Source organism: Ovis canadensis, chromosome 2 (assembly GCF_042477335.2).
Source record: "Ovis canadensis isolate MfBH-ARS-UI-01 breed Bighorn chromosome 2, ARS-UI_OviCan_v2, whole genome shotgun sequence".
Classification (NCBI taxonomy): Eukaryota; Metazoa; Chordata; class Mammalia; order Artiodactyla; family Bovidae; genus Ovis; species Ovis canadensis.
The window spans coordinates 153,298,436-153,324,163 of record NC_091246.1 but is presented as its reverse complement, the minus strand read 5'-3'; the positions used below and the strand labels follow the sequence as shown (position 1 = coordinate 153,324,163).

General features: G+C 37.0%; 1 protein-coding gene and 1 pseudogene across 2 annotated transcripts in view; one reads left to right on the top strand and one right to left on the bottom strand.

The window, feature by feature from the left end:
• The window catches only part of SLC4A10 (solute carrier family 4 member 10), a 343,935-nt gene that overhangs the window by 239,246 nt on the left and 78,961 nt on the right, over positions 1-25,728 (top strand). For both annotated transcript variants that reach the window (XM_069574340.1, XM_069574339.1), the window contains exons 12-14: positions 827-1,001; positions 1,558-1,691; positions 2,095-2,340. In XM_069574340.1, the coding sequence (XP_069430441.1) occupies positions 827-1,001; positions 1,558-1,691; positions 2,095-2,340 (555 nt within the window). The remainder of the gene's footprint in view (positions 1-826; positions 1,002-1,557; positions 1,692-2,094; positions 2,341-25,728) is intronic.
• LOC138433131 (ribulose-phosphate 3-epimerase-like) lies at positions 4,925-22,314 on the bottom strand (annotated as a pseudogene).

The window sequence follows — 25,728 nt, the reverse complement described above, 5'->3', positions numbered from 1 at the left end:
GCCTGGAGAATCCCAGGAAAGGGTGGAGCCTGGTGGGCTGCCGTCTATGGGGTCACACAGAGTCAGACACGACTGAAGTGACTTAGCAGTAGCAACAGCAGAAGGTCATTATTGTCTTGTTAATTATAGATGTTTGAATATGTTTAGCAACAGTGGATCAAAAGTACATTTATCTAGGTTGCTTATTATAAGGCCCCTGTGTTAGTTTTCCAAAAATGAAAACAATAATGGAACTTACCTCTGTCTACTAAGTATTATTGTCATCCATAAGGCCATTTAAGTGCCTGTATGAAATATTTTTTGGCAAGCGATTTTTTTGACAAAGAGAGTGGATAGCTGGAGCCATGGTTATATACCACCTTTTCTCTCTAGGTTGATGTTCACTATTAGGCTGTATAAAAATCAGTTTACCTTCCCTCCTTCACTTTCTGCTATGCTAAATGGAATGTAAACAATTCCAATATTGCCAATGACTGAGGATAAGAGGCCTGATTTTCGGACTAGGTTTTTGTAAAATGGAACAGAGATTAGAGTAATCCTTAAATCTCACTGTTTGAATTTTGATTGTTGAACAGCTGAGAACCTTGTTTGAGAGAACCTAGGGTTTTTGAGGTTGTTGACATGATTTTTCACTAGGAATTGAAGTGCCTTAGTGATACAAAGCTATTCCTGTAGATCATGGTGTAAAACCTAGCAGGTTAATACAGGTCTCATCTCTGCTGATGGAAAACCTATACTGTGACCTCACAACAAAGCAAATGAGTATTTTGACTTATGTGTTTTTTATCTTTGTATGTCACTATTGTGTTTTCCCCCCCTGTCTTAGGATTTTTGGGGGACTTATTTTAGATATCAAAAGAAAAGCTCCATACTTCTGGAGTGACTTCACAGATGCTTTCAGCCTGCAGTGTTTAGCATCTTTTCTGTTTCTCTACTGCGCATGTATGTCTCCCGTCATCACATTTGGAGGACTGTTGGGAGAAGCAACTGAGGGTCGAATAGTATGTATTATTCTTTTCTCTGAACTTGAATTTGAATCAGCATTTAAGATTCGTAGTTAGATGAGTGTGCGTTTCATTTTGAATTCCTTTATGAGGAGAGATTTGATGTATGGTCTGGCAGATAAACTTCATATGAACTTCTTGACTAGTGGAACTGGTAATCTCAGAACAGATAATTCTTACGTTGCACAAGGTTCTGGTCTCATCCCTGGCCCCCAGTCTTAGGCTAGCTTTAGATTGGTTCTTACCTCTTAAGAGGTCCATTTCCCACTTATATAGGCCATGCTTCTGCCAGACATTTGTTGTGAATACACGTAAACTTTTAGTAAGTGAAAGAAATGTAAGATAAAGAAGAGGGAGATAATGTATCCTTGTCTACTACCATTCCATATTTTGACGGCCTGCCCCTTTTTTAATTCTCCCACCCCACCTCCTGCCCAAGGTTGCTGGTAGGTGCTTCATAGAATAGACCTCATGTATTTTATATATATTTCCCCCCAGTTATAATGGTGGCCTGTACAGCTTAGATAATGGAATCATTTGTATCTCCACACAGAGTGCAATCGAGTCTCTCTTTGGAGCATCCATGACTGGAATAGCCTATTCTCTCTTTGGTGGACAGCCTCTTACCATTCTAGGCAGTACAGGACCAGTTTTGGTGTTTGAAAAGATTTTGTTTAAATTTTGCAAGTAAGTATTATATACTTTTCGCCCTTAGTCCCTGTCTATCCCTCTACTGTGTTTATGCTTCTCTCAACATCACATTTGGAAATCTGCTGGCAGAGGTGGAAGTTGCTGATTTGATTCAGTTTGCCATTTTTGTCTCTCCATGGAAATAAAGAAACAGTAAAATATTTATGTATTTTAATGTAATATTTATAAAAAATTATCTTCAGTTCTAAGCACTGAGAAACCTCTGTGAGTTTTGTACCCTTCGGTGTTCCCTGTAGACAAAGTTTTGCGTTTAGATACTCATGGGATGTGAAGCTTATTTACTTTTGCTTCCTGAATTAAACTTATTTCCATCTACTAAAAATGGTGACAAGCTTGAAGTTCAATGACCTTCTTTCCCCTATTCTTTCCCTCCTCCTAGAGAATATGGGCTGTCATACCTATCATTAAGAGCTAGTATTGGACTTTGGACTGCAACCCTGTGTATCATACTTGTGGCCACTGATGCAAGCTCCCTTGTCTGCTATATCACCCGGTTTACTGAAGAAGCTTTTGCTTCTCTTATTTGCATCATTTTCATTTATGAGGCCCTAGAGAAGTTGTTTGAACTCAGCGAAGCATATCCAATCAACATGCATAATGATTTGGAACTGCTAACACAGTACTCGTAAGTACCATTTCCCCTGTTGGCTGTGGGGCTTTTCTTTATACAAATATTACTATTGTTACAAGAAACATGAGAAACTTAGTCAGCAGATCGACTTCCTTGAATTGATTCGTGACCTAAATCTTGGTCTCTCAGTGCTGTACAGGATTTCATCTAATCAGCTACTCATCTGATACATGAGTTTTCTTTATAACATCTATTCCAAGAATATCTTTTTGAAGTTCTGTTTGTCCAGCATTCTCTGTTAAGCGGATAATGAACCATGATCAATTTTGCTATACAGAGATTGCTTTATTATAAAATATTTTTGATTTTGGTCTTTCTTAGGACCTTTTCCATTTAATATAATCTGAATAATCATAGTAGTAAAAAGCTAAGATTCCAGATTTAAAGCAGTGAGGTAAAAGATACTCATTGGTTCTAAATTGCATTAGCTTGGTGTTTGAAAATATGATAAACTCTTAAATAAAATAGCACTGAATTGAAATGTAATTTTGCTCTTGGAACCTATGACATTTATGATGAAAGTACCCTAATATGGTTGCTGAGGGCGATGTTACAATTTAGGATTAAAGATGGAATTTCTCTAAGACCATATTAACAGAGTATATGTGAACACTATATTACTCTTCTTTGATTTAATTTTGGGATTTTTTTGTTGTTATTATATATACATTTTTAAACAGCAAATATTTAAAGCAATACGTTCTTTACCAGGCAGTTATAATCTCTATATCAGCTACCAATACTTTTCTTATAAACTGCTCAGATATGCCCTCAAAATCTTCCTTTGAAGATTTTTCATCTTTGTTTACTATTAGAAGTTGGTATTGTTAATATTAAGCCAAAATAGTGCAATGTTATAATCTTGTTAAGAATGATGTAATGATACAGAGTTGAAAACAAGATGAATTAGTATTTTGATGTTTTCTTGGTCATTGCAGATATCTTTAACAATGCATCTCTGTTTTAGGACCAAAAAAAAAAAAATCAGTGGAATATAAAATAACTTCCCTAATAAAAGTAAATGGTGAGGATGTTGTAAATAGGATTCAAAAGTAGATGAAGGAGGTGTCACGGACATTCAGAAAACAGGCAGATGGGGAGAGCAGTTTGATCACAATGAGAGATAATATTGATACATGCTTTTTCATTTATGTTTCATTGAAAAGAGAGCAGTGTCACCTAATTTGGGTATCTTTGCTGAATATAAAGTTATCTCTGCTTGGGACTTCAAACCTACTACATGCCCTAAGCTAGGTAAATCATGAATAATAGTCTGTTTTCAGTGAGCTTCCAGATTAGTAGGAAATATAAACCAACAGACAACCAAATAAGTATTGTGTTAAAGGATTTGTTCAGAACGCTGTGGTACCATGTCAGAACACCTAACCCAGATCTCAGATTCAGAGAAGACTTCCTGGAAGAAGTGACAGAAAACCAAAAAATCAGTAGGAATTAGAAAAGTACTGGGGAGTAGAGCTGGAGAGTAGTTTAGGTGGAGGGAAGGACACAAGCTTGGATTTAGAAATTTATTAATGCTTTGAAATATTTGTCCAAAGTTATATAGATAGTGGTAAAAAAAGAAATTAGATTCAGGTTTTATGATTCTGATGTAGTTTTCCGTAAATTAGTGAAGCTCTCCAAAATAAACAATATGGAACAAATAAACAGATAAAATCAGAGCTATTCTGTTTGAAGTAGTGGGAAGGCACCAGTTGTCCACACTTTCATTCATTCCCTGGGTTCTCAGTGGCAGCTTCTAAGGTATTTTAGATCAAGAAACACAATTTAAAATCCCCTGGTTTAGAAAGGAAGAAAAACAGAGAAGCAAGGACTGAACTGTGAATAATGGTCACAGCTTGAGGGAAAAAGAATGAAAAAATGCAACCAAGAGATAAAAAACAAGAGAGTCATCAGAAAGGCAGAAAAACATGAATAATTTCAGACTATCGAAGGCAAGGGTCAAGACTATATCAAGAAATTTTTAGAGAAGACAGTGGTATAGAGATCAAACAGAATAAGGAAAAGAGATCATTGTTAGGTTTAAGGAAAGGTATTGGGTGAGGAGGGGAGCAGGACTAGAAGCCTGTTGGCAAAAAATTCAGAAGGGAGGAGGTGGTAAAGAAATGGAAAAAGCATTGCATAGGCCATTTTAGTGTCAAAAAATGAAAAAGTGCCTCTGGAAAAGGCAATGAGATCATGAGAATGGTAACTTGTGATAGAAAAAGAGCTACATGTGTTTGAAAATGAGAACAGAGAGATGAAGGAAAGAGAGAGGTTAAAGATCATGCAGAGAGCGTAGATAAACATGGATTGAAGGCTCCCAGCAGTCAAAACGTGATGAGAGCAAGTCGAATTGTGGGTTAAGACAAATGATCAGAGGATATTTTGAGCATGAAAATAGCTGTATTTGTCCATGATTCCTTCCTATCATGGCAATCAAGAGAAGAGTGGCACAGGTCCTCTCCTTTTCCATCTCCATGTTTTAAAGAAAGATCCCCACAAGTTTAAGTTATGGTTTGTCACAGTGTGCTTGTCTGAAAGCTAACAGTTTGAAGACTGAGCAAGAATGGTGTGCTAATCACTGTGTTCCGTTGCCCAACTGTCCTCCCCAACCCAAGTTAAGAGGTAGAAGTGATGGAAAGACCGGTTCATCCTGATAGTGAGGTTTTAGTGGTGCTTGACCCTGAAACGGGTGAAAGAAAAACATGTAGAATAAAAGTCTCCCTGAGAAATGTGCTGCTGACCACATACCCTTACTGCGTTGTCTTCAGCTTTCATACCATGATTCCCTAATTTCTGGAACCACTCACACTGTATACATGAATCTGCTTAGGTACTGCCATTACTTACTCTTTGGAGTAGTAAAACAAATCTCTTTTGCTATGCATATAATGCTTGTGTTTATCATTGTACTTTTAGTCATGTGCATTACATGAAAGTTATTGCTGACTATAGTGGCTACTCTAATGTATTATATAAACTCACACTTCTGCACAAGACATTTGCTATTTCATGAACTCCACATGACACTTTTGGTGGCTGTCTTGTTCTTGTCACTGTGACCTTTCCACACTAATCAATCTTTAAGCATCATTATCTTTCATTTTCTCCTTTGCTTTTCACTTTTCTTCTTTTCACAGCTATTTGTACAGCCTCCTCAGACAGCCATTTTGCTTTTTTGCATTTCTTTTTCTTGGGGATGGTCTTGATCCTTGTCTCCTGTACAATGTCACAAACCTCCGTCCATGGTTCATCAGGCACTCTGTCTATCAGATCTAGTTCCTTAAAGTTATTTCTCACTTCTACTATATAATCGTAAGGGATTTCATTTAGGTCATACCTGAATGGTCTAGTGGTTTTCCGTACTTCCTTCAATTTAAGTCTGAATTTGACAATAAGGAGTTCATGATCTGAGCCACTGTCAACTCCTGGTCTTGTTTTTGCTGACTGTATAGAGCTTCTCCACCTTTGGCTGCAAAGAATATAATCAGTTTGATTTCGGTGTTGACCATCTGGTGATGTCCATATGTAGAGTCTTCTCTTGTGTAGCAAGAATAGCACGGAGAGATAAGAAAGCCTTCCTCAGTGATCAGTACAAAGAAATATAAGGAAAACAATAGAATGGGAAAGACTAGAGATCTCTTCAAGAAAATTAGAGATACCAAGGGAATATTTCATGCAAAGATGGACTCAATAAAGGACAGAAATGGTATGGACCTAACAGAAGCAGAAGATATTAAGAAGAGGTGGCAAGAATACACAGAAGAACTGTACAAAAAAAATCTTCATGACCCAGATAACCACGATGGGGTGATCACTCACCTAGAGCCAGACATCCTGGAATATGAAGTCAAGTGGGCCTTAGAAAGCATCACTACGAACAAAGCTAGTGGAGGTGATGGAATTCCAGTGGAGCTATTTCAAATCCTGAAAGATGATGCTGTGAAAGTGATGCACTCAATATGCCAGCAAATTTGGAAAACTCAGCAGTGGCCACAGGACTGGAAAAGGTCAGTTTTCATTCCAATCCCAAAGAAAGGCAATGCCAAAGAATGCTCAAACTACTGCCCAATTGCGCTCATCTCACATGCTAGCAAAGTAATGCTTAAAATTCTCCGAGCCAGGCTTCAGCAATACGTGAACTGTGAACTTCCTGATGTTCAAGCTGGTTTTAGAAAGGCAGAGGAACCAGAGATCAAATTTCCAACATCTTTTGGATCATTGAAAAAGTAAGAGAGTTCCAGAAAAACATCTATTTCTGCTTTACTGAGTATGCTAAAGCCTTTGACTATGTGAATCACCACAACTGTGGAAAATTCTTCAAAAGATGGGAATACCAGACCACCTGACCTGCCTCTTGAGAAACCTGTTTGCAGGTCAGGAAGCAGCAGTTAGAACTGGACATGGAACAACAGACTGGTTCCAAATAGGAAAAGGAGTATATCAAGGCTGTATATTGTCACCCTGCTTATTTAACTTATTTGTAGAGTGCATCATGAAACACGCTAGGCTGGATGAAGCACAAGCTGGAATCAAGACTGCTGGGAGAAATATCAATAACCTCAGATATGCAGATGACACCACCCTTATGGCAGAAAGTGAAGAAGAACTAAATAGCCTTGATGAAAGTGAAAGAGGAGAGTAAAAAAGTTGGCTTAAAACTCTGCATTGAGGAAACTAAGATCATGGCATCTGGTCCCATCACTTCATGGGAAATAGGTGGGGAAACAGTGGAAACAGTGTCAGACTTTATTTTTTGGGGCTCCAAAATCACTGCAGATGGTGACTGCAGCCATGAAATTAAAAGACACTTGCTCCTTGGAAGAAAAGTTATGACCAACCTAAACAGCGTGTTAAAAAGCAGAGACATTACTTTGCCAACAAAGGTCCATGTAGTCAAAGCTATGATTTTTCCAGTAGTCATGTATGGATGTGAGAGTTGGACCATAAAGAAAGCTGAGTGCTGAAGAATTGATGCTTTTGAACTGTGGTGTTGGAGAAGACTTGAGGGTCCCTTGGACTGCAAGGATCTCCAACCAGTCCATCCTAAAGGAAATCAGTCCTGAATATTCATTGGAAGGACTGATGCTAAAGCTGAAACCACAATCCTTTGGGTGCCTGAGGTGAAGAACTGACTCATTTGAAAAGAGTCTGATCCTGAGAAAGATTGAAAGTGGGAGGAGAAGGGGACAACAGTTATGAGGTGGTTGGATGGCATCACCTACTCAATAGACATGAGTTTGAGCAAGCTCTGGGAGTTGGTGATGGACAGGGAAGCCTCGCGTGCTGTAGTCCATGGGGTCACAAAGAGTCAGACATGACTGAGTGATTGAAGTGTGTAAGCATCGTTATACTCATGCTCACCTAAGGTTTTGTACTGATGTTACTGGCCTCATGCTTTCACAGTTTTTATGAGAAAAATTATTAGAAAGTGTCGTAGCTAGGATGCAGAATATCTGAGATTGCAGTCTTTGTAAGCTTGATGTGCTTGTGCTGCCACATATTTTGTTTAAGTGTGAGATATTGAAAAAGAGGTTTTATATTTAGCACCTACATTTCAGATATTCTTTACTCTTGGGCTTCCTATATTCAGATATCTTTAAATTCATAGTTATACCAATCAAATAACAAAATGTCTTTAATTTTTTAAAAAGAGTTTCTTAGCTCCTCTGTCATCCTAACCTTATAATGTGTTAATATATAACCCTATCTTTGAAGCAATAAGCTTTCCTCTTTTGCCAAGAACAACTGTCAAGATAATTTAGTTTCAAGAATATACCAATTACCTGAGATGATCAAGGTGAATATTTTGTTATCAATAAGTAATCATTTTGTGGAAATAACTTTCTCTAGGTGGTTGTGATTTTAACAAATGGCCACATAGAATAAATCATTCTGCTTATGTAAGATGAAATATTTCTTCAAAATAGTAGTAAGCTAAAGCTCTCAAGATAGCTAGCTAAAGAAAGACTAGAGATGTATTCATCTTTGCAGTTGGTTGGGTCAACACAAAGAAGAGGATCTGTTACTCTAGTATCCAATATATTAGCAGACTATGTTTTATGTGTTTGTGTGATGCATGTGTAACTCCAGTAGATTAACCTCCCTAATTTAGGTCCATGACTAGTTAGCACATCTTTGTACCCACTGTGTTTAGCACATATAGCACTTAGCACATATAGAATGAACGTTTGTTTACATTTGTTGTTGCTGTTGTTATTAATGTGCCCATAGGCTTCACAGATTAGTCAGCATTTATTAGATTATCTCCTCTTTATCCTCGTTTATTCTCACTCTCATAGTATTGAAGCAATTCTAAATTCTTTCTATTAAAAAATAACGAAGCAATAGCACACCCCTTTCTCCCCCTCTTCTTAATAATAGAAGTCGATAATAATACATTTAAAATTTTTGAAAGTGTATCTTATAACCAATATACACATTTAGCATAGAATTTAGAGTTTTTTCTCCCTTAAAAAAGCTGATATTAAGAAACTGAATTATATGACATTTCAGAATCAAATAAACATGATAGCAGGTACTCAATAAATGAATCAGTCAGTTCAGTTCAGTTACTCAGTCATGTCTGACTCTTTGTGACCCCATGAACTGTAGCACGCCAGGCCTCCCTGTCCATCACCAGCTCCGAAGTTTATTCAAACTCATGTCCATTGAGTCAGTGATGCCACCCTACCATCTCATCCTCTGTCGTCCCCATCTCCTCCTGCCCTCAATCTTTCCCAGCATCAGGGTTTTTTTCCAATGAGTCAGTTTTTCACATCAGGTGGCCAAAGTATTGGAGTTTCAGCTTCAACTTCAGTCCTTTCAATGAACACTGAGAACTGATCTCCTTTAGGATGGACTGGCTGGATTTTCTTGCAGTCCAAGGGACTCTCAAGAGTCTACTCCAACACCACAGTTCAAGAGCATCAATTCTTTGGTGCTCAGCTTTCTTTATAGTCCAACTCTCACATCCATACATGACCACTGGAAAAACCATAGCCTTGACTAGATGGACCTTTGTTGACAAAGTAATGTTTCTGCTTTTTAATATGCTGTCTAAGTTGGTCATAACTTTCTTTCCAAGGAGTAAGCATCTTTTAATTTATATTCAACAGCTAAACTTCTGGTAGCCCATCTAATTCCTGATTCTTAATCTAAACACTTGCTGTCCTTGGTTTCCCATCTTACTTTTGAACAAAATTCTTATCTTGATGATAAGTATATGTGTAATATTTACTTGTCTTATCCTCATGGTTCCCAGTGGATTATGAGTCTTTTGTGTATGAGACTGTCCTTTTAACTTTTTGCCTCCAGAAAGCCAGGGAGGTTGGTAGAAATCAGTAAGACTTTCTCAAATGTTTTTCAACAATGTTACTTCTCAGATTCACCTTTAGCTATTATTTTTCTTCTCTGTAACTACAGATATACAGAGCTTAAAAAAATTATTCTCATACTTTCTTATCAAGTAGCTATGAAAGGGCAGAAATTTAAATGAGCATCCCGTATTAGAGTGAGAGCACTAAGCAGGAATTGATGGTTTCTTCTTTAAGGTGCATTGAATGGCCAAAAGTCATGTGACTACATATCAAATACAGAGTATTTCACTTTGTGGAAATGTGATGACCATTATCAGAGTTCACAGGCTTTGAAGTACTGACCCCATTTCTCTTCCTGAATTGACCTACAGTTAAGGGTATAATCTGAAATATTTAAAGTGGAATGTTACGATGTTTTTTAAAAAAATTTTACTGGCATATAGTTAAGTTACAATGTTGTGTTAGTTTCAAGTACACAGCAGAGTGAATCTGTTATACATATACATATATCCACGTTTTTAGATTCTTTTCCCATATAGGCTGTTACAGAATATTGAGTATAGAGTTCCCTGTGCTGTACAGTAGGTTCTTATTGATTATCTATTTTATGTATAGTACTGTGTGTACATGTGTGTCAATCCTAATCTTCCAATTTATCCCCCCCATCCACTTACCCTCTGGGAACCGTAAGTTTGTGTTCTACATCTGTAACTCTATTCCTGTTTTGTAAATAAGTTCATGTGTAGCCTTTTTTAAAGACTCCACATGTAAGTGATATGATACTGTATTTGTCTTTCTCTGTGTGGCTCACTTCATTCAGTATGACAGTAACTAGGTCCATCCATGTTGCTGCAGATGGCATTATTTCCTTCCTCTCTATGCCTGAGTAATATTCCATTGTATATATGTACCACGTCTTTACCCATTCCTTTGTTGATGGACTTTTAGGTTGCTTCCATATCCTGGATATATATAATGATGTATTAATTTATGTTAAAACTCAGCCCAGACCCTGAGGTGGCATGTGTATGTATGTGTCAGATTAAGTTACAACCATGTGCAGGTAATATTTTGACCAGGAGTTTAAACTCCAGAGGTGGTTAGCTAATATTAAAACTGAAAGTCTAAATTCCAGGAAAGGTTACTATAAACCCACCTGGTATCCACATCTCAATCAGCACTAAGACTTTGCTGAATGACTGAAATGGATGTTCACTGGTGAAAGTACTAGTTTGTTAATCAGTGTACTGAACTATACTGGTAACATTAAAGGTAATCACTTTAAATTAAACAAAAATGAAAACACAGCTTATAAAAAGTTGTGGGATGCCGTAAAAGCAGTGCTTACAGGGAAATTTTGGCCCATGAACAGAGGAGCCTGTTAGGCTATGGTCCATAGGGTCGCAAAGAGTCGGACACGACTGAGCGACTTCACTTTCGCTTTCACTTTCACAAGGAAATTTATGGCAATAAATTCATTTTTTTAGAAAAGAATATCTAAAATCAATGATCAATGAGCTTCAGCATTAGGAAACTAGAAAATAAAAGGAAAATTAATCATAAAATAAGCAAAAGAAAAGAAATGATTTATAAAAAAGAAATCAATGAACTCAAAAACAGAATCAATAGAGAAAATTAATTGTCTAAAATATGTTTTTGAGATCAATAAATTGATAGCCTCTAGCCACACTAATTAAGAGAAAAAAAGAAAGGATACAAATTGCTAATATCAGAAATGAAAGAGGGAACATCACTAAAGGTCCCGTGGATAATGAAATAGTACTGTAAAGAACTCTATGCCCCCAAAGTTGCTACTGTAGATGAAATGGACCACTTCTTGAAAGACACAATATGCCAAAATTCACACAAGAATAAATAGATAATAGATAAAATCTGAATAGGCCTATATCTGTTAAAGAAATTGGATCAATAATTGGATCCCTTCCAAAAAAGAGAGCACCAGACCCAGATGAGTTCATTGTTGAGTTACTTTCAGAGTATAGAAGCAGAGAAAATACTCCCTAACTTGTTCTATAAGGCTAGTCTTAGACTAATACCAAAACCAGACGAATAGATTATTTTTAAAAAAAATTATAGAAAAAAAAAGAAAAAGAAATTAAAGGCCAATATCTCTCATGAGCATAGATACAAAAAATTCTTAACAAAATTTTACAAATCAAATCCAATGATGTATTTAAAAATTGTACATGACAGCCAAGTGGAATTTATCTCAAATGTGCAAGCCTGGTTCAATATCTAAAATCAAGTAAGTAAGGCATCACATCAACAGACTATGGATGAAAAAAATCACATGATCATACCAATAAATAAAGTAAAAGCATTTGACAGAATCCAACACCCATTCTCAGTAAACTGGTAATAGAGGTGAACTTCCTCAAAATGTTAAAGAATATCTATGGAAAACACATTAGTGTCATATTTAGTGGTGAGAAACTAGAAGTTTCCCCATTAAGATCAGAATCGAGTCGAGGATATTGAGTTGTATGAGCTGTTTATATAGTTTGGATATTAACCCTTTATGAGTAATATAATTTGCAAATATCTTTCCCAGTCAGTAGGTTGCCTTTTTGTTTTGTAGGTTAATTTGGTTTTATAGCCCATGAACTTTTTTCTATGAGGTATTAAATTAAAAATAATAGTAAGGGTTCATTTTTATTATAATTCTTTAAAGGCAATAACTGTCATATATTACTGTATATTCCCCATACTACTTAGCATAACACTGTACAGAATAATTTTAAACTGTTAAATCATTGAATCAACAAACAAGACTACAAGCTATGTGCCAGACACTTGGGTGTAAAAGTAGCAGCATAGGTGAGTCTCTGCTGCAGTGTAGCATATTATGTACTGAAAGACATAAACATTAAATATCATATAAATAATTACTAATTATACTTGGCATAAGTGCTATCACATAAAGGTACAAAATGCCATGAGAAATACTTCCAAAGTTATTTGTATTGGGGGACCAAGGAGAAACTGGCTATATGAACGGAGATAAAATTCAGATGAGAAAAAGTTTAAGAAGAATTTCATGGAGAAAGTATGTTTTTAGTTTTAGCTAGTAGTGATGGTGTTTTGCAGAGTTATTTCACATATTTTGAAAAGCTATTTCCTGCATAATATGATATAGCTATAAGTTTAAATAATTTATTAAAGAGAGAAGTATTAAATACTTACAGAATCTCTTCTAAGAATAAAATCTGAAACATGGAAATAGATGTACTCAAAAGAGACTATTATTTACATAGTTATCTTAATGGAAAACAGATTAAAAATGTAGTAATAGAAGATTGAGTGAACTATATCACACCCTTTAAAAATTGTGGTTATGAAGAGTAATGAGGAAATATTAATAGAAAGTACTTCTGTTATAGTTCTATATCAAATAGATTAGAAACATATGCTCATAAATATGTTGAAAATATAAATAAGAATTACTTAAGAAGTATACCAAAAAATTAGTTACTGATGGGTTCTGAGAGATTTCTTTTTCATTTTTTATTTTATAACTATTCTATAATGTGGCTTTAGTTCTTTTGAAATTCATAATACTTTTTGAAAAAGAAAAATGAATAGGCATACAAACAGGTTTGACTTCTATAGATACATCATAATTCTCTGATTTTTGTATTAATACCTAACTTGTCATACCGCACTCTTAAGATGATTTAATAAATAAATAGACTTAAAAAAAAAGAACCGCAAACATTACTGTTCAGTGCACATAGGATGGTACTAATAATTTACAAAGGCAAAGCAGAGCATCTGCAACTCAGGGACTAAAATTGGTAATAATGTTGAAGGGAATTGTTTTCTAGAAGGCAATTGTAGGCCCTTCTCGTGTAAGGAAGACTGATCACCTTCATTAGCCTTGTAACAAAAGCAGAGATTTCTGGATGAAGGCATTTAATTATAATATTTATCTAATCATTCCATAGCCGTTTATATATATATATATATATATATATATATATATATATATAGTTACAGTGGTTTAGAGCACATACTTTTCTTTGGGTAGTAAAGGATAGTAGGGGTTGTGTTTGGTGAATAATATGTTTTAAGCCGAACAGTCCAACACCAATGACGGCATTTTAGAAAAATGTAGGAAAAGTGCCAGTACTGCCCGTTCTTTTGCCTTTGGATTATTGAACTTTCTAATCTATGAGCTGTCAGTAGCACAATTGTAGTAACCACCGCAACAATGATGACATGTAACACCTAATTAGTATTTCCTTATGCCAGACCCTGTTGTAGATGCTTTTACCTATATTAACTCATTTTACTCTCATAATAACCCTATGAAGTAGATTGATATCACTATTCCGACTTTAAGAAAACTAAAACATAGACAGGTTAAGTAATTTGTCTAAGGTCACCAGTTAAGTGCTTGGATTTGAATGATATAGGAACTCTGGCTGAAGAATCCAAAGTCCAGTGTTGTCATAGACACCAGGCTATCTTATGTACCTAAAGAATATTTTTTGCTTTAACATTTCCATCTTAAGGACAGAGGCACTAAATTTTATTTTAGTACTTAATAATATTTATTAACAGAAGGTCTATTCTAAACTCATATTCTGTCTCCTCACATTGCTTTCTCTAGTTCTTTTTTCTTTCCTTTTCTGTAGGTGTGGATAAAAAAATTATTTGGACTAAGTTCATCAATATAGGTGAAAAAAAGAAAGTGGGATTTTTTCGCCTCATTTTATCTTGTTTATTTAGAATATCTGCTCAGTTCAGTTCAGTCGCTCAGTCGTGTCTGACTCTTTGCAACCCCATGAATCGCAGCACACCAGGCCTCCCTGTCCATCACCAACTCCTGGAGTTCACTCAGACTCACGTCCATCGAGTCCGTGATGCCATCCAGCCATCTCATCCTCTGTCGTCCCCTTCTCCTCCTGCCCACAATCCCTCCCAGTGCTAGGGTCTTTTCCAATGAGTCAACTCTTCGCATGAGGTGGCCAAAGTACTGCAGCTTCAGCTTTAGCATCATTCCTTCCAAAGAAATCCCAGGGTTGATCTCCTTCAGAATGGACTGGTTGGATCTCCTTGCAGTCCAAGGGACTCCCAAGAGTCTTCTCCAACACCACAGTTCAAAAGCATCAATTCTTCAGTGCTCAACCTTCTTCACAGTCCAACTCTCACATCCATACATGACCACGGGAAAAACCATAGCCTTGACTAGACGGATCTTAGTCGGCAAAGTAACGTCTCTGCTTTTGAGTATACTATCTAGGTTGGTCATAACTTTTCTTCCAAGGAGTAAGCGTCTTTTAATTTCATGGCTGCAGTCACCATCTGCAGTGATTTTGGAGTTGTCCTCACTAACACAGCACATTGAAAAACAGGAGACCCAAGCAAAGTGAATGGAGAAGTGATACCAGCCTGGTGGCCAGATTTATCTGAGGCTGTGAGGAAATAGGAATCTGGAAGTTGGACAAGGGAGATGATAGTGGTGTAGTTGTCATGATATGAAGGCTGGGCTGCATGGTGTTTGGCGGGGGATAACTTAAAGAAGCTGCTGCGGTTCAGTCATTCAGTCATGTCCAGCTCTTCTCGACTCTATGGCTACAGCCCACTAGGCTCCTCTGTCCATGGAATTCTCCAGGCAAGAATACAGGAGTCAGTGGCTATACCCTTCTCCAAGGGATCTTCCTGACCCAGGGAGGGAGCCAACCTGGGTTTCCTACATGCAGGCGGATTCTTTACAGTCTGAGCTTCCAGGGAAGCCTATATATACATATACCTATGCAGATATTTAAAATAATTATTTTGATCTCTGCAGCAGTTTAAATACTTTCTGTGAGCCGAAGAATTGATGCTTTTGAACTGTGGTGTTGGAGAAGACTCTTGAGAGTCCCTTGGACTGCAAGGAGATGCAACCAGTCCATCTTAAAGGAGATCAGTCCCGGGTGTCCATTGGAAAGACTGATGTTGAAGCTGAAACTCCAATACTTTGGCCACCTCATGCGAAGAGTTGACTCATTGAAAAAGACCCTGATGCTGGGAAAGATTGAAGGCAGGAGAAGGGGATGACAGAGGATGAGATGGTTGGATGGCATCACCGACTCAATGGACATGGGTTTGGGTGGACTCCGGGAGTTAGTGATGGACAGGGAGGCCTGGCATGCTGCTGATGGGGTCACAGAGTTAGACACGACTGAGCGACTGAACTGAACTGAACTGGTTCTAATAAGATGTCTTTAGGGAGCATACTCCAGTTTCAAAACCCAGGCACATGTTCACATGGCTCTGAGTTCGAGATCCCTGACCGAAGGATTGGACACCATCTGTCAGGAGGACCTTGAAGATTTTTAGTTGGCAGGTCGAGTGGCTTTCCAAGGTGCTTGCTGCTTCCTCACTCGTGCAAACTTAGTTAGCTGGGATTCCCCATTGGGAAGTGAAGGTAGGTAGAATTTTATCCTTCCCCTCACTGCCTTCAGTATACTTTATTCTCAAAACCATCCCCAGAGATTTAAAAGTATCAGGAATATAAAAATATCTCTTCTTCACAAAGTTGGAGGCCCCAGAACTGACCCTGAAAAGATTTATTTTTACCTTTATTCAAGAAATGAGAATTTAGGCAGAAAAATATAGTAGATACCTGATGTTACCATTTTGGGGGGCAATATTTGTTACATTAAAAGAGTGTAAGAATAAGGTGGTTGATACATATTTTTCTAATTATAATTTGGAACATAGTTATAAATACTATGGTTTATGGATTAAAATGTACCCTGTTATCTCCTAATCTACTCTGGAATAATAAAATATATATCACTGGGGACAATATCCATAGTTCTAGAATATTCCTAGCCGTTTGGTTCTGTTACAGAATAAAGTTAAACTGGAAATAAGACAATGTTAAGTAAAAAAGCTTCCTTTGCCCACCTCACCTTACATGGGTTCCATTTTGGGGGGTATATACCATAATGATTAAATGATATATATTATATTGTGAAATGATCATCACAGTAAATTTAATAATAACATCCATCACCACACATAGTGAATATTTCTTTTGTGAAAGAAATTTTAAGATCTCTCCCCTTCAGTTCAGTTCAGTTCAGTTCAGTCGCTCAGTCGTGTCTGACTCTTTGCAACCCCATGAATCGCAGCACGCCAGGCCTCCCTGTCCATCACCATCCCCCAGAGTTCACTCAGACTCACGTCCATCGAGTCAGTGATGCCATCCAGCCATCTCATCCTCTGTCATCCCCTTCTCTTCCTGCCCCCAATCCCTCCTAGCTTCAGAGTCTTTTCCAATGAGTCAACTCTTTGCATGAGATGGCCAAAGTACTGGAGTTTCAGTTTTAGCATCATTCCTTCCCAGGGTTGATCTCCTTCAGAATGGACTGGTTGGATCTCCTTGCAGTCCAAGGGACTCTCAAGAGTCTTCTCCAACACCACAGTTCAAAAGCATCAATTCTTTGGCGCTCAACCTTCTTCACAGTCCAACCCTCACATCCATACATGACCACTGGAAAAACCATATCCTTGACTAGACGGACCTTAGTCGGCAAAGTAATGTCTCTACTTTTGAATATGCTGTCTAGGTTGGTCATAACTTTTCTTCCAAGGAGTAAGCGTCTTTTAATTTCATGGCTGCAATCACCATCTGCAGTCATTTTGGAGCCCAGAAAAAATAAAGTCTGACGCTGTTGCCACTGTTTCCCCATCTATTTCCCACGAAGTGGTGGGACCGGATGCCATGATCTTCGTTTTCTGAATGTTGAGCTTTAAGCCAACTTTTTCACTCTCCTCTTTCACTTTCATCAAGATGTTTTTTAGTTCCTCTTCACTTTCTGCCATGAGGGTGGTGTCATCTTCATATCTGAGGTTATTGATATTTCTCCCGGCAATCTTGATTCCAGCTTGTGTTTCTTCCAATCCAGTGTTTCTCATGATGTACTCTGCATAGAACTTAAATAAGCAGGGTGACAATATACAGCCTTGAGGTACTCCTTTTCCTATTTGGAACCAGTCTGTCCCCTTCGAACTTTCAAATATGCAATACAGCATTGTTAACAATATCCCCATGCTGTATATTACATTCCCAGAATTCATCTTCTAACTAGAAGTTTGTACCTTTTGATCATCTTCACCATTTCACCTTTATTCGTGATGAATATTTGACTAGTTATAGAGTTCTGGGTTGCCAAGGGTTTTCTTTTAACCCATTAGTTATCTTATTCCATTGATTTCAAGTTTGCTGCTGCTGCTGCTGCTAAATCGCTTCAGTCATGGCTGACTCTGTGCGACTCCATGGAAGGCAGCCCACTAGGCTCCCCCGTCCCTGAGATTTCAAGTTTAGGTCAGTTCTATTTTTAATTTTTTGAGGAATCTCTATATTGTTTTCCATAGTGACTGTACCAATTTACATTCTTGTAAATGTAACAGAGCATGAGGATTCCCTTTCTCTTCATTCTCGCTGATGCTTGTTATTTGTTGTGATTTTGAGAAGAGTCATTCTGACAGATGTGAGGTGATATCTCACTTGGTTTTCATTTACTTTCCTCTGATGATTGGTGATATTGAGCATCTTTTCATGTGCCTATTGGTCATCACTATATCTTCTTTGGAAAAATGTCTCTTCATACTCTGCCCATTTTTCACTTGGGTTGTTTGTTTATTTGATGTTGAGTTGTATGAGTTCTTTGTATATTTTGGATATTAACCCCTTATTGGATATATCATTTGTAAATACATATTTCCATTCAGTAAGTGGACTTTTCACTTAACTGACAGTTCATTTGCTGTGCACAATTGTTTTTTGTTTTGTTTTTTTTTTAGTTTGATATAGTCCCATTTGTTTATTTGATGACCATTATCTAAGAGGATGCCACCTATGTTTTCTTCTAGAATGTTTATTCTTTAAAGTTTTACATGTCTTTAATCCATTTTGAGTTTACTTTTTTACATAGTGTTAGAAAGTAGTCCAGTTTCATTCTTTTGTATGTAGCTGTTTAGTTTTCTCAGCACCGGTACTGAAGAGGCTACCTGTCTTATTGTATATTCTTGCCTTTTTCATCATAGATTAATGCCCATATGAGTTCATTTTTTGGCTCTCTACTTTATTCTATTGATCTGTGTTTCTGTTTTTGATACCATTTTGATTACTGTGCCATTGTAGTATAGTTTGAAATCAGGGGGTGTGAATTTTGTTCTTTCTTAAAACTATTTTAGCTGTTCAGGGTCTTTTTGTTTCCATACAAATGTTAGAATTATTTTTTCTACTTCTGTGAAAAATGGCATTGGTATTTTGATAGAGATTGCATTAAATCTGTAGATTACCTGAGGTAGTTTAATCATTTTAACAATATTAATTCATCCAGTCCCTGAACATGGTATGTATGTTCATCTTTTTTTGTATTGAGTTTGGTTTCTTTATTCAGTGTCTTAATAGTTTTTTTCTGAGTGCAGGTCTTTTACCTCCTTAGTTAGATTTATTCCCAGGTATTTTCTTTTTTTTTTGGATGCAATTGTAAATGGGATTATTTTTTTAAATTTCTCTTTCTGATGGTTCTCATTGTTAGTATACAGAAATGTAACAGATTTCCATATATTAATTTTATATCCTGCAATTTGATCAATTCATTGATTAGTTCTAGTTTGTGTGTGTGGTGTCTGTAGAGTTTTCTATGTATGATATCATGTCCTCTGCAAACAGTGATAGTTTAATTACTACCTTTCCAGTTTGGATTCCTTTTATTTCATTTTCTGTCTGGTTGCTGTGGCTAAGACTTCTGATACTACCTTGAATGTAAGTGGCAAGAGTGGGCATTCTTGTCTTATTCCTGATCTTAGAAGAAATACTTTCAATTTTTTTGCCATTAAGTATGACATTAGCTGTGGGCTTGTCACGTGGTCTTTATTTTGTTGGGATGTGTTGCCTATGGGTTCCATTTTTTAAAGAGTACAGACCAGAAATCCTATGCCGTACTAGACCCTTTCCATGGTACCAGACTGCTGGTGAGCTTTAGTTTCTTATTTTTAAATGGGGACAAAAGTACCTGTCCTAGCAGTCATAAGAATGACTTATAAATTTAATTCAATTATACCAAAGTACTTTATAACTCATGATATAAACTTATAAAATGATAGCTACTTTGTATTAAGCATCTGCTAAATTCTTAGAAATAGTACTGGAAGTTTTACTTGTATTATGGTACTTCTTTTAAGGCTCAACAAGATCCTGAACAATTGTTAAAATACATTTGATATATAGTAGTTAATAAAAGCTCAAAGAGGTTGTGTAATTTTCAGAGGTCAAATAGACCTAAAGGGCAGAGTCAAGATTTAGTTCAATATTACTTCCAAATAGAGATGTTACTTTTCTTTGTACTCAGAACTAAGGCAACAGGATTATTTAATATTTTATGGTAGGTGGCATTAAGAAGGCAGCAAAAGTCACTGAATAATCTGCTCCTTCAGCAAAGCTAGCAAAGAAAACACGCAGATAAAGTTGTGCTTATATTTTAGAGCAGATCACCTGAAAACCCCTGGGCTTCACACGTTTTTAAAATAGTTTTTATGTATTTGACTACACAGTAAGAAGTGAAAGAATAGATGTTTTAGATGCAAAAGGAATATGGCATGCCATCCCTGCCAGATTCAAGCTTATAGTTTTTATTAGTTTTATTTTGCTCATTTTATCAAATCACAAGTGATGAAACAGGAGAAACATAAGGACTTCATTGCTTTTGGCTAACAGATGGGAAACAACAGAAAATTCTTTCCATAAATGCAGAAAAATAATTTTCTTCATAAAAGCTAATATGCCTTCTTTAGGCATTAAGATATGTTTCTGTTTATAATCTTAAGACAGCTATATTTTTACTCTTTATTAAAATGAAGCCTCCCAGGAAAAACGGTATTTCAGTGAGTCTGAGTGAACTCCGGGAGTTGGTGATGGACAGGGAGGCCTGGCGTGCTGCATTTCATGGGGTTTCAAAGAGTAGGACATGACTGAGCAACTGAACTGAACTGAACTGAATCTTTATTTTTTAAAATTAATTTTTATTGGTGTATGGTTGATTTGCAATGTTGTGTTAATTTCTACTGTATAGCAAAGTGAATCAGTTATACAAATGCATATGTCCATTCTTTTCTAGATTCTTTTCCAATGTAGATCATTACAGAGTATTGAGTAGAGTTCCCAGGGCTACACCGTAGTCCTTACTAAGTTATCTATTTTATGTATAGTAGTGGGTATGTCAACCCTAATCTCCTAATTTATCACTCTTCTCTTCCCCTTTGGTAACCATAAGTTTCTTTTCTACATCTGTGACTCTATTTCTGTTTGGTAAATAAGTTCATTAACATTTTTTTAAGATTCCACATATAAATGATATCATGATATTTGTCTTTCTCTGTCTGACTTACTTTACTCAGTATAACAATCTCTAAGTCTATCCATGTTGCTGCAGATGGCATCATTTCATTCTTTTTAATGATTGAGTAATATTCCATTGTATGTATGTATTACATCTTGATCCATTCCTCTGTTTATGGAATGCTTCCATGTCTTGGCTATATTTTCTCCAGATACATGCTCAGGAGTGGAATTACTGAATCATATTCAGTACTCTAATCTTTAAATTTGGTTAGAAATGGTTGGATTGCTTCACTGATTCAATGGACATGAATTTGAGCAAACTCCAGGAGATAGTGGAGGACAGAGGAGCATGGTATGCCACAGTCCATGGAGTTGCGAAGAGTAGGACATGACTTAGTGACTGAACAACAACAATCTTTAAATTCCATCATTGAAAATGTAGGTGTACAGTCCAGTGTCTAATCTCTTAGAACATTTTTCACGGTAGGTTTTAATCATTGGAGTGAATAATTCCCTAGGAAAGCAGTACAGCTTCATGCAATATGACTTGGTAGTCAACATTCTCATTTTCCAATAAAAGGGAAATTTCATGAACAGAAACATTGGACTCCTTGAAATTTCACCTGTGAAGAGAATTTTTCTGAGCAACTTCTTGAGAAAGTATATCTTAATAGCTTTATCACGAATATGGGGTCTTCATTCCTTATAATATCACTGACAGACACAATCATGTTAGGCACTATGTTCGCATAGTTATGGAGAGTATGGTGATCTGTTTTACCATTAACCTGTCTGCCAAAAGACAGGAACTGTGTTCTCAACCAACAAACTTTGGTATCATATCTTCAGTAAACTTCTACCCTCAAAATCCAGGTTCAACTGACATATCCAAGACCATGTCTATCTGATTAGCCCATGGTACCAAATACTCAACTGTAGTTCCTAGTTTGATGGCAAGTCCAACCTTTATCTCATTGCCCCAAATGTCTTTAAGGAAAGCCCTTGGGTTCTTGTATATATGGATTGACTCCTATTATAGCCATTGGCTTTACCTACTCTTCCAGCCTAGAAACCATCCTGTGCATGTCAAAGAAAGGATCCTGTCCTCGCTGCTTTTGGAGACTCTACCATAGGGTGGCCAAAAGTAATGTGAACAAAATACCCATCTGTTGTATCCAGGTACAGATAATCAGTCTCAGAGGCCAGCCTTTAGAGATTTTCAGCCCCTGAATTGGCCAGGTTGCTGTTGAAGATGGATGGGTCAATCTCATAGCTAGGCATCATGATCCTGGTTCCCAGGAGCCAGCTTACATGAGTCTTCCAGTAAGATAAAGGTGTTATCCTGATTTCTTCTTCTTTTAAAATGTACTAATTAATATTTTAATCTTTGAACAATGACTAGTAAATACTTTAATTTTTGAACAAGGACTAAATTTTCATTTGAAATAATGATTAATTTTCCCCAGTGTAAAGTAAAGGGCATGAGTTATAGCTTTAGAGAATTTATTTTACAAACAGTTAGGTCCTAAATATATTTGCCTATTATTCAAATGAGTCAGAACTAGTAGTTTGCTTGTTTTTTGTTGCTTTAGTGGGGTAAGTTAACAGAAGAGTTGACTAATTTAGTGATTTTTGTAAAATATGCACATAAATAACCTGAAATATCCATGGATGAGCTGTTTGTTAGTATCTTGCTATTGTTGTTCAATCACTAAGTCATGTCCAATGCTTTGCAACCCTATGAACTACAACACACCAACCTTCCCTGTCCTCTGATTTAGTAATATAAATGGGATCAAATTGCTAGCTAATAAATGTTTTTGTTCCCAATTTTCTTTCAAATAAAATTCTGTTTTATATATATAAATATATATACATGCATGTATATTTATGTTAGATGTATGTTTAATGCATACATTTACTATAATGCTAGTTCTTTCTTACTGTATTCTCCTATAAGATAAGATATTTGGCATATTTTCTTTATTTTGCATTTTAGTTTTCTTTTGTCATCAATAAACTTATCAAGTTTTCTGAATATAAAAGTATTTTCCCAGATTTTTCCCATTAAGTTCCTATGGTATTAGGCCTTTTTTTTTTTTTTTTGAGGCAAAGTAACTGTATGCAGGTCAGGAAGCAACAGTTAGAACTAGACATGGAACAACAGACTGGTTCCAAGTAGGAAAAGGAGTACGTCAAGGCTGTATATTGTCACCCTGCTTATTTAACTTATGTGCAGAGTACATCATGAGAAATTCTGGGCTGGAAGAAGCACAAGCTGGAATCAGTATTGCTGGGAGAAATATCAATAACCTCAGATATGAAGATGACACCATCCTTATGGCAGAAAGTGAAGAGGAGCTAAAAAGCCTCTTGATGAAAGTGAAAGTGGAGAGTGAAAAAGTTGGCTTAAAGCTCAACATTCAGAAAACGAAGATCGTGGCATCTGGTCCCATCATTTCATGGGAAATAGATGGGGAAACAGTGTCAGACTTTATTTTTGGGGGCTCCAAAATCACTGCAGATGGTGACTGCAGCCATGAAATTAAAAGACGCTTACTCCTTGGAAGAAAAGTTATGACCAAACTAGAGAGCATATTGAAAAGCAGAGACATTACTTTGGCAACAAAGGTCCGTTTAGTCAAGACTATGGTTTTTCCAGTGGTTATGTATGGATGCGAGAGTTGGACTGTGAAGAAAGCTGAGTGCCAAAGAATTGATGCTTTTGAACTGTGGTGTTGGAGAAGACTCTTGAGAGTCCCTTGGACTGCAAGGAGATCCAACCAGTCCATTCTAAAGGAGATCAGCCCTGGGTGTTCTTTGGAAGGAATGATGCTAAAACTGAAACTCCAGTACTTTGGCCATCTCATGCGAAGAGTTGACTCATTGGAAAAGACTCTGATGCTGGGAGGGATTGGGGGCAGGAGGAGAAAGGGATGACAGAGGATGAGATGGCTGGATGGCATCACCAACTTGATGGATGTGAGTTTGAGTGAACTCCAGGAGATGGTGATGGACAGGGAGGCCTGGCCTGCTGCAATTCATGGGGTCACAAAGAGTTGGACACGACTGAGCGACTGAACTGAACTGAACAAAGATTCATTTGGAGGAATTTCCAATCATAGAAGTACACTACCCCTTACTAGTGAACTGCCTTAAAGACAGATGTTGGCAAGTTCATATATGTATGAGCAGGACAGCAGCAAAACATTTGTATAGCTGCAAATCTTGCTTTTCCACCTAGTCTAATCCTAGCACAACTATAAAGTTGGAACAAGAGATTTAAGACAAGACATTTGTAGACACCATGGATAATTTTTGGAAGCTACCATAAGTGTAATCTCTAAGCCTCCATTTAGAGGAGGATTCACGATCAGTGTGGATAATTTTTTTTTTCTTTTACTTTTTTTTTTTTTTTTTTTTTTTTAGGGCTTCCCTGATGGCTCAGCAGGTAAAGAATCTGCCTGAAATCCAAGAGATATAAGAGACATGGGTTTGATCCCTGGGTAGGGAAGATCCCCTGGAGAAGGAAATGGCAACCCACTCCAATATTCTCGCCTGAAAGATCCCATGGACAGAGGAGCCTGGTGGGCTACATTCCAATGGGACAAAGAGTCAAACACAACTAAATACACATTTTTTTTAAAAAAACATGTAATCATATTACTTCACACTATAGACATGCTACTTGGAGCTCTATTGTTAATTTTTTTGTTCCCAGGCCAGTGTCTGGGTATCTTCATTAAGAGTGGAAAGGTTTTTCATATTAGAATTTGTCCTTGGATCTCAACCTGGGACCCAGAAATCATGTCTTGGGTAGCATGGGTTAGGCATCTGTAGTAGCTCACCTGATCTGACTCCTAATCTTTCCTTGGTGAATGCCAGATGAAGGACCTTTCCTACCACAATTCCCTGCTGTGTCCACTGACTCTTCTTGCAAGACCTCTCAGTGACCTGAGTACTTTCCTTTAATGTCATTTTTTGAGAGCTTGAGCTGCAATTAATCTATGTATGCCTAGATCTGATCTTTTCAACTAACGATTTTAAGTACTGTAAATGAGGGCTGCATAACCAACATACATTACAAAAACCACAGTAACAATAGGATAAAAAAACCTTTCACAGAATCCTTCAAAGGCTTCCTACGGTTCTCATTTTAGCATTCAGAGTGCTTACTAGGACCTTCAATGCTCAATTCATACATTCTGGGCCCTGCTTATGCCACCGTCCCACCCCTCATCTCTTCCTGACTATCCTTCTCTTTCAGCTATGATAACCTTCCTGTGTATGTCTGTCCCGACTCAGGCTTTCTACCTGCTTTTTGCTGTCTCTAGTCCACCACCCCCAACCCCCCACCCGCACCACTGTGTCCACACCATTTCTTACTAAATTTTGTTAACCTTTCAGACCTCAACTTAAACCTTATTTTCTTAAAGTTTTCTTTGAGTATCCAGACTCAAAGTGTGGCTCTCCTTTTATTTACCTTTTTAGCAACCTAGACCTCTTCATAGTACATTTCGCAAATGTCTTTATATAATTATAATTGACTGTGTTGTATTTCTCTTTTACATTAAAAAAAAAAACACTAGGGTCATGTCTCTTATTTAATACTACACTTAGCATGGTGTCTTAGCATGGGCTTCCCTGTGGTTCAGCTGGTAAAGAATCCACCTGCAGTGCGAGAGACCTGGGTTC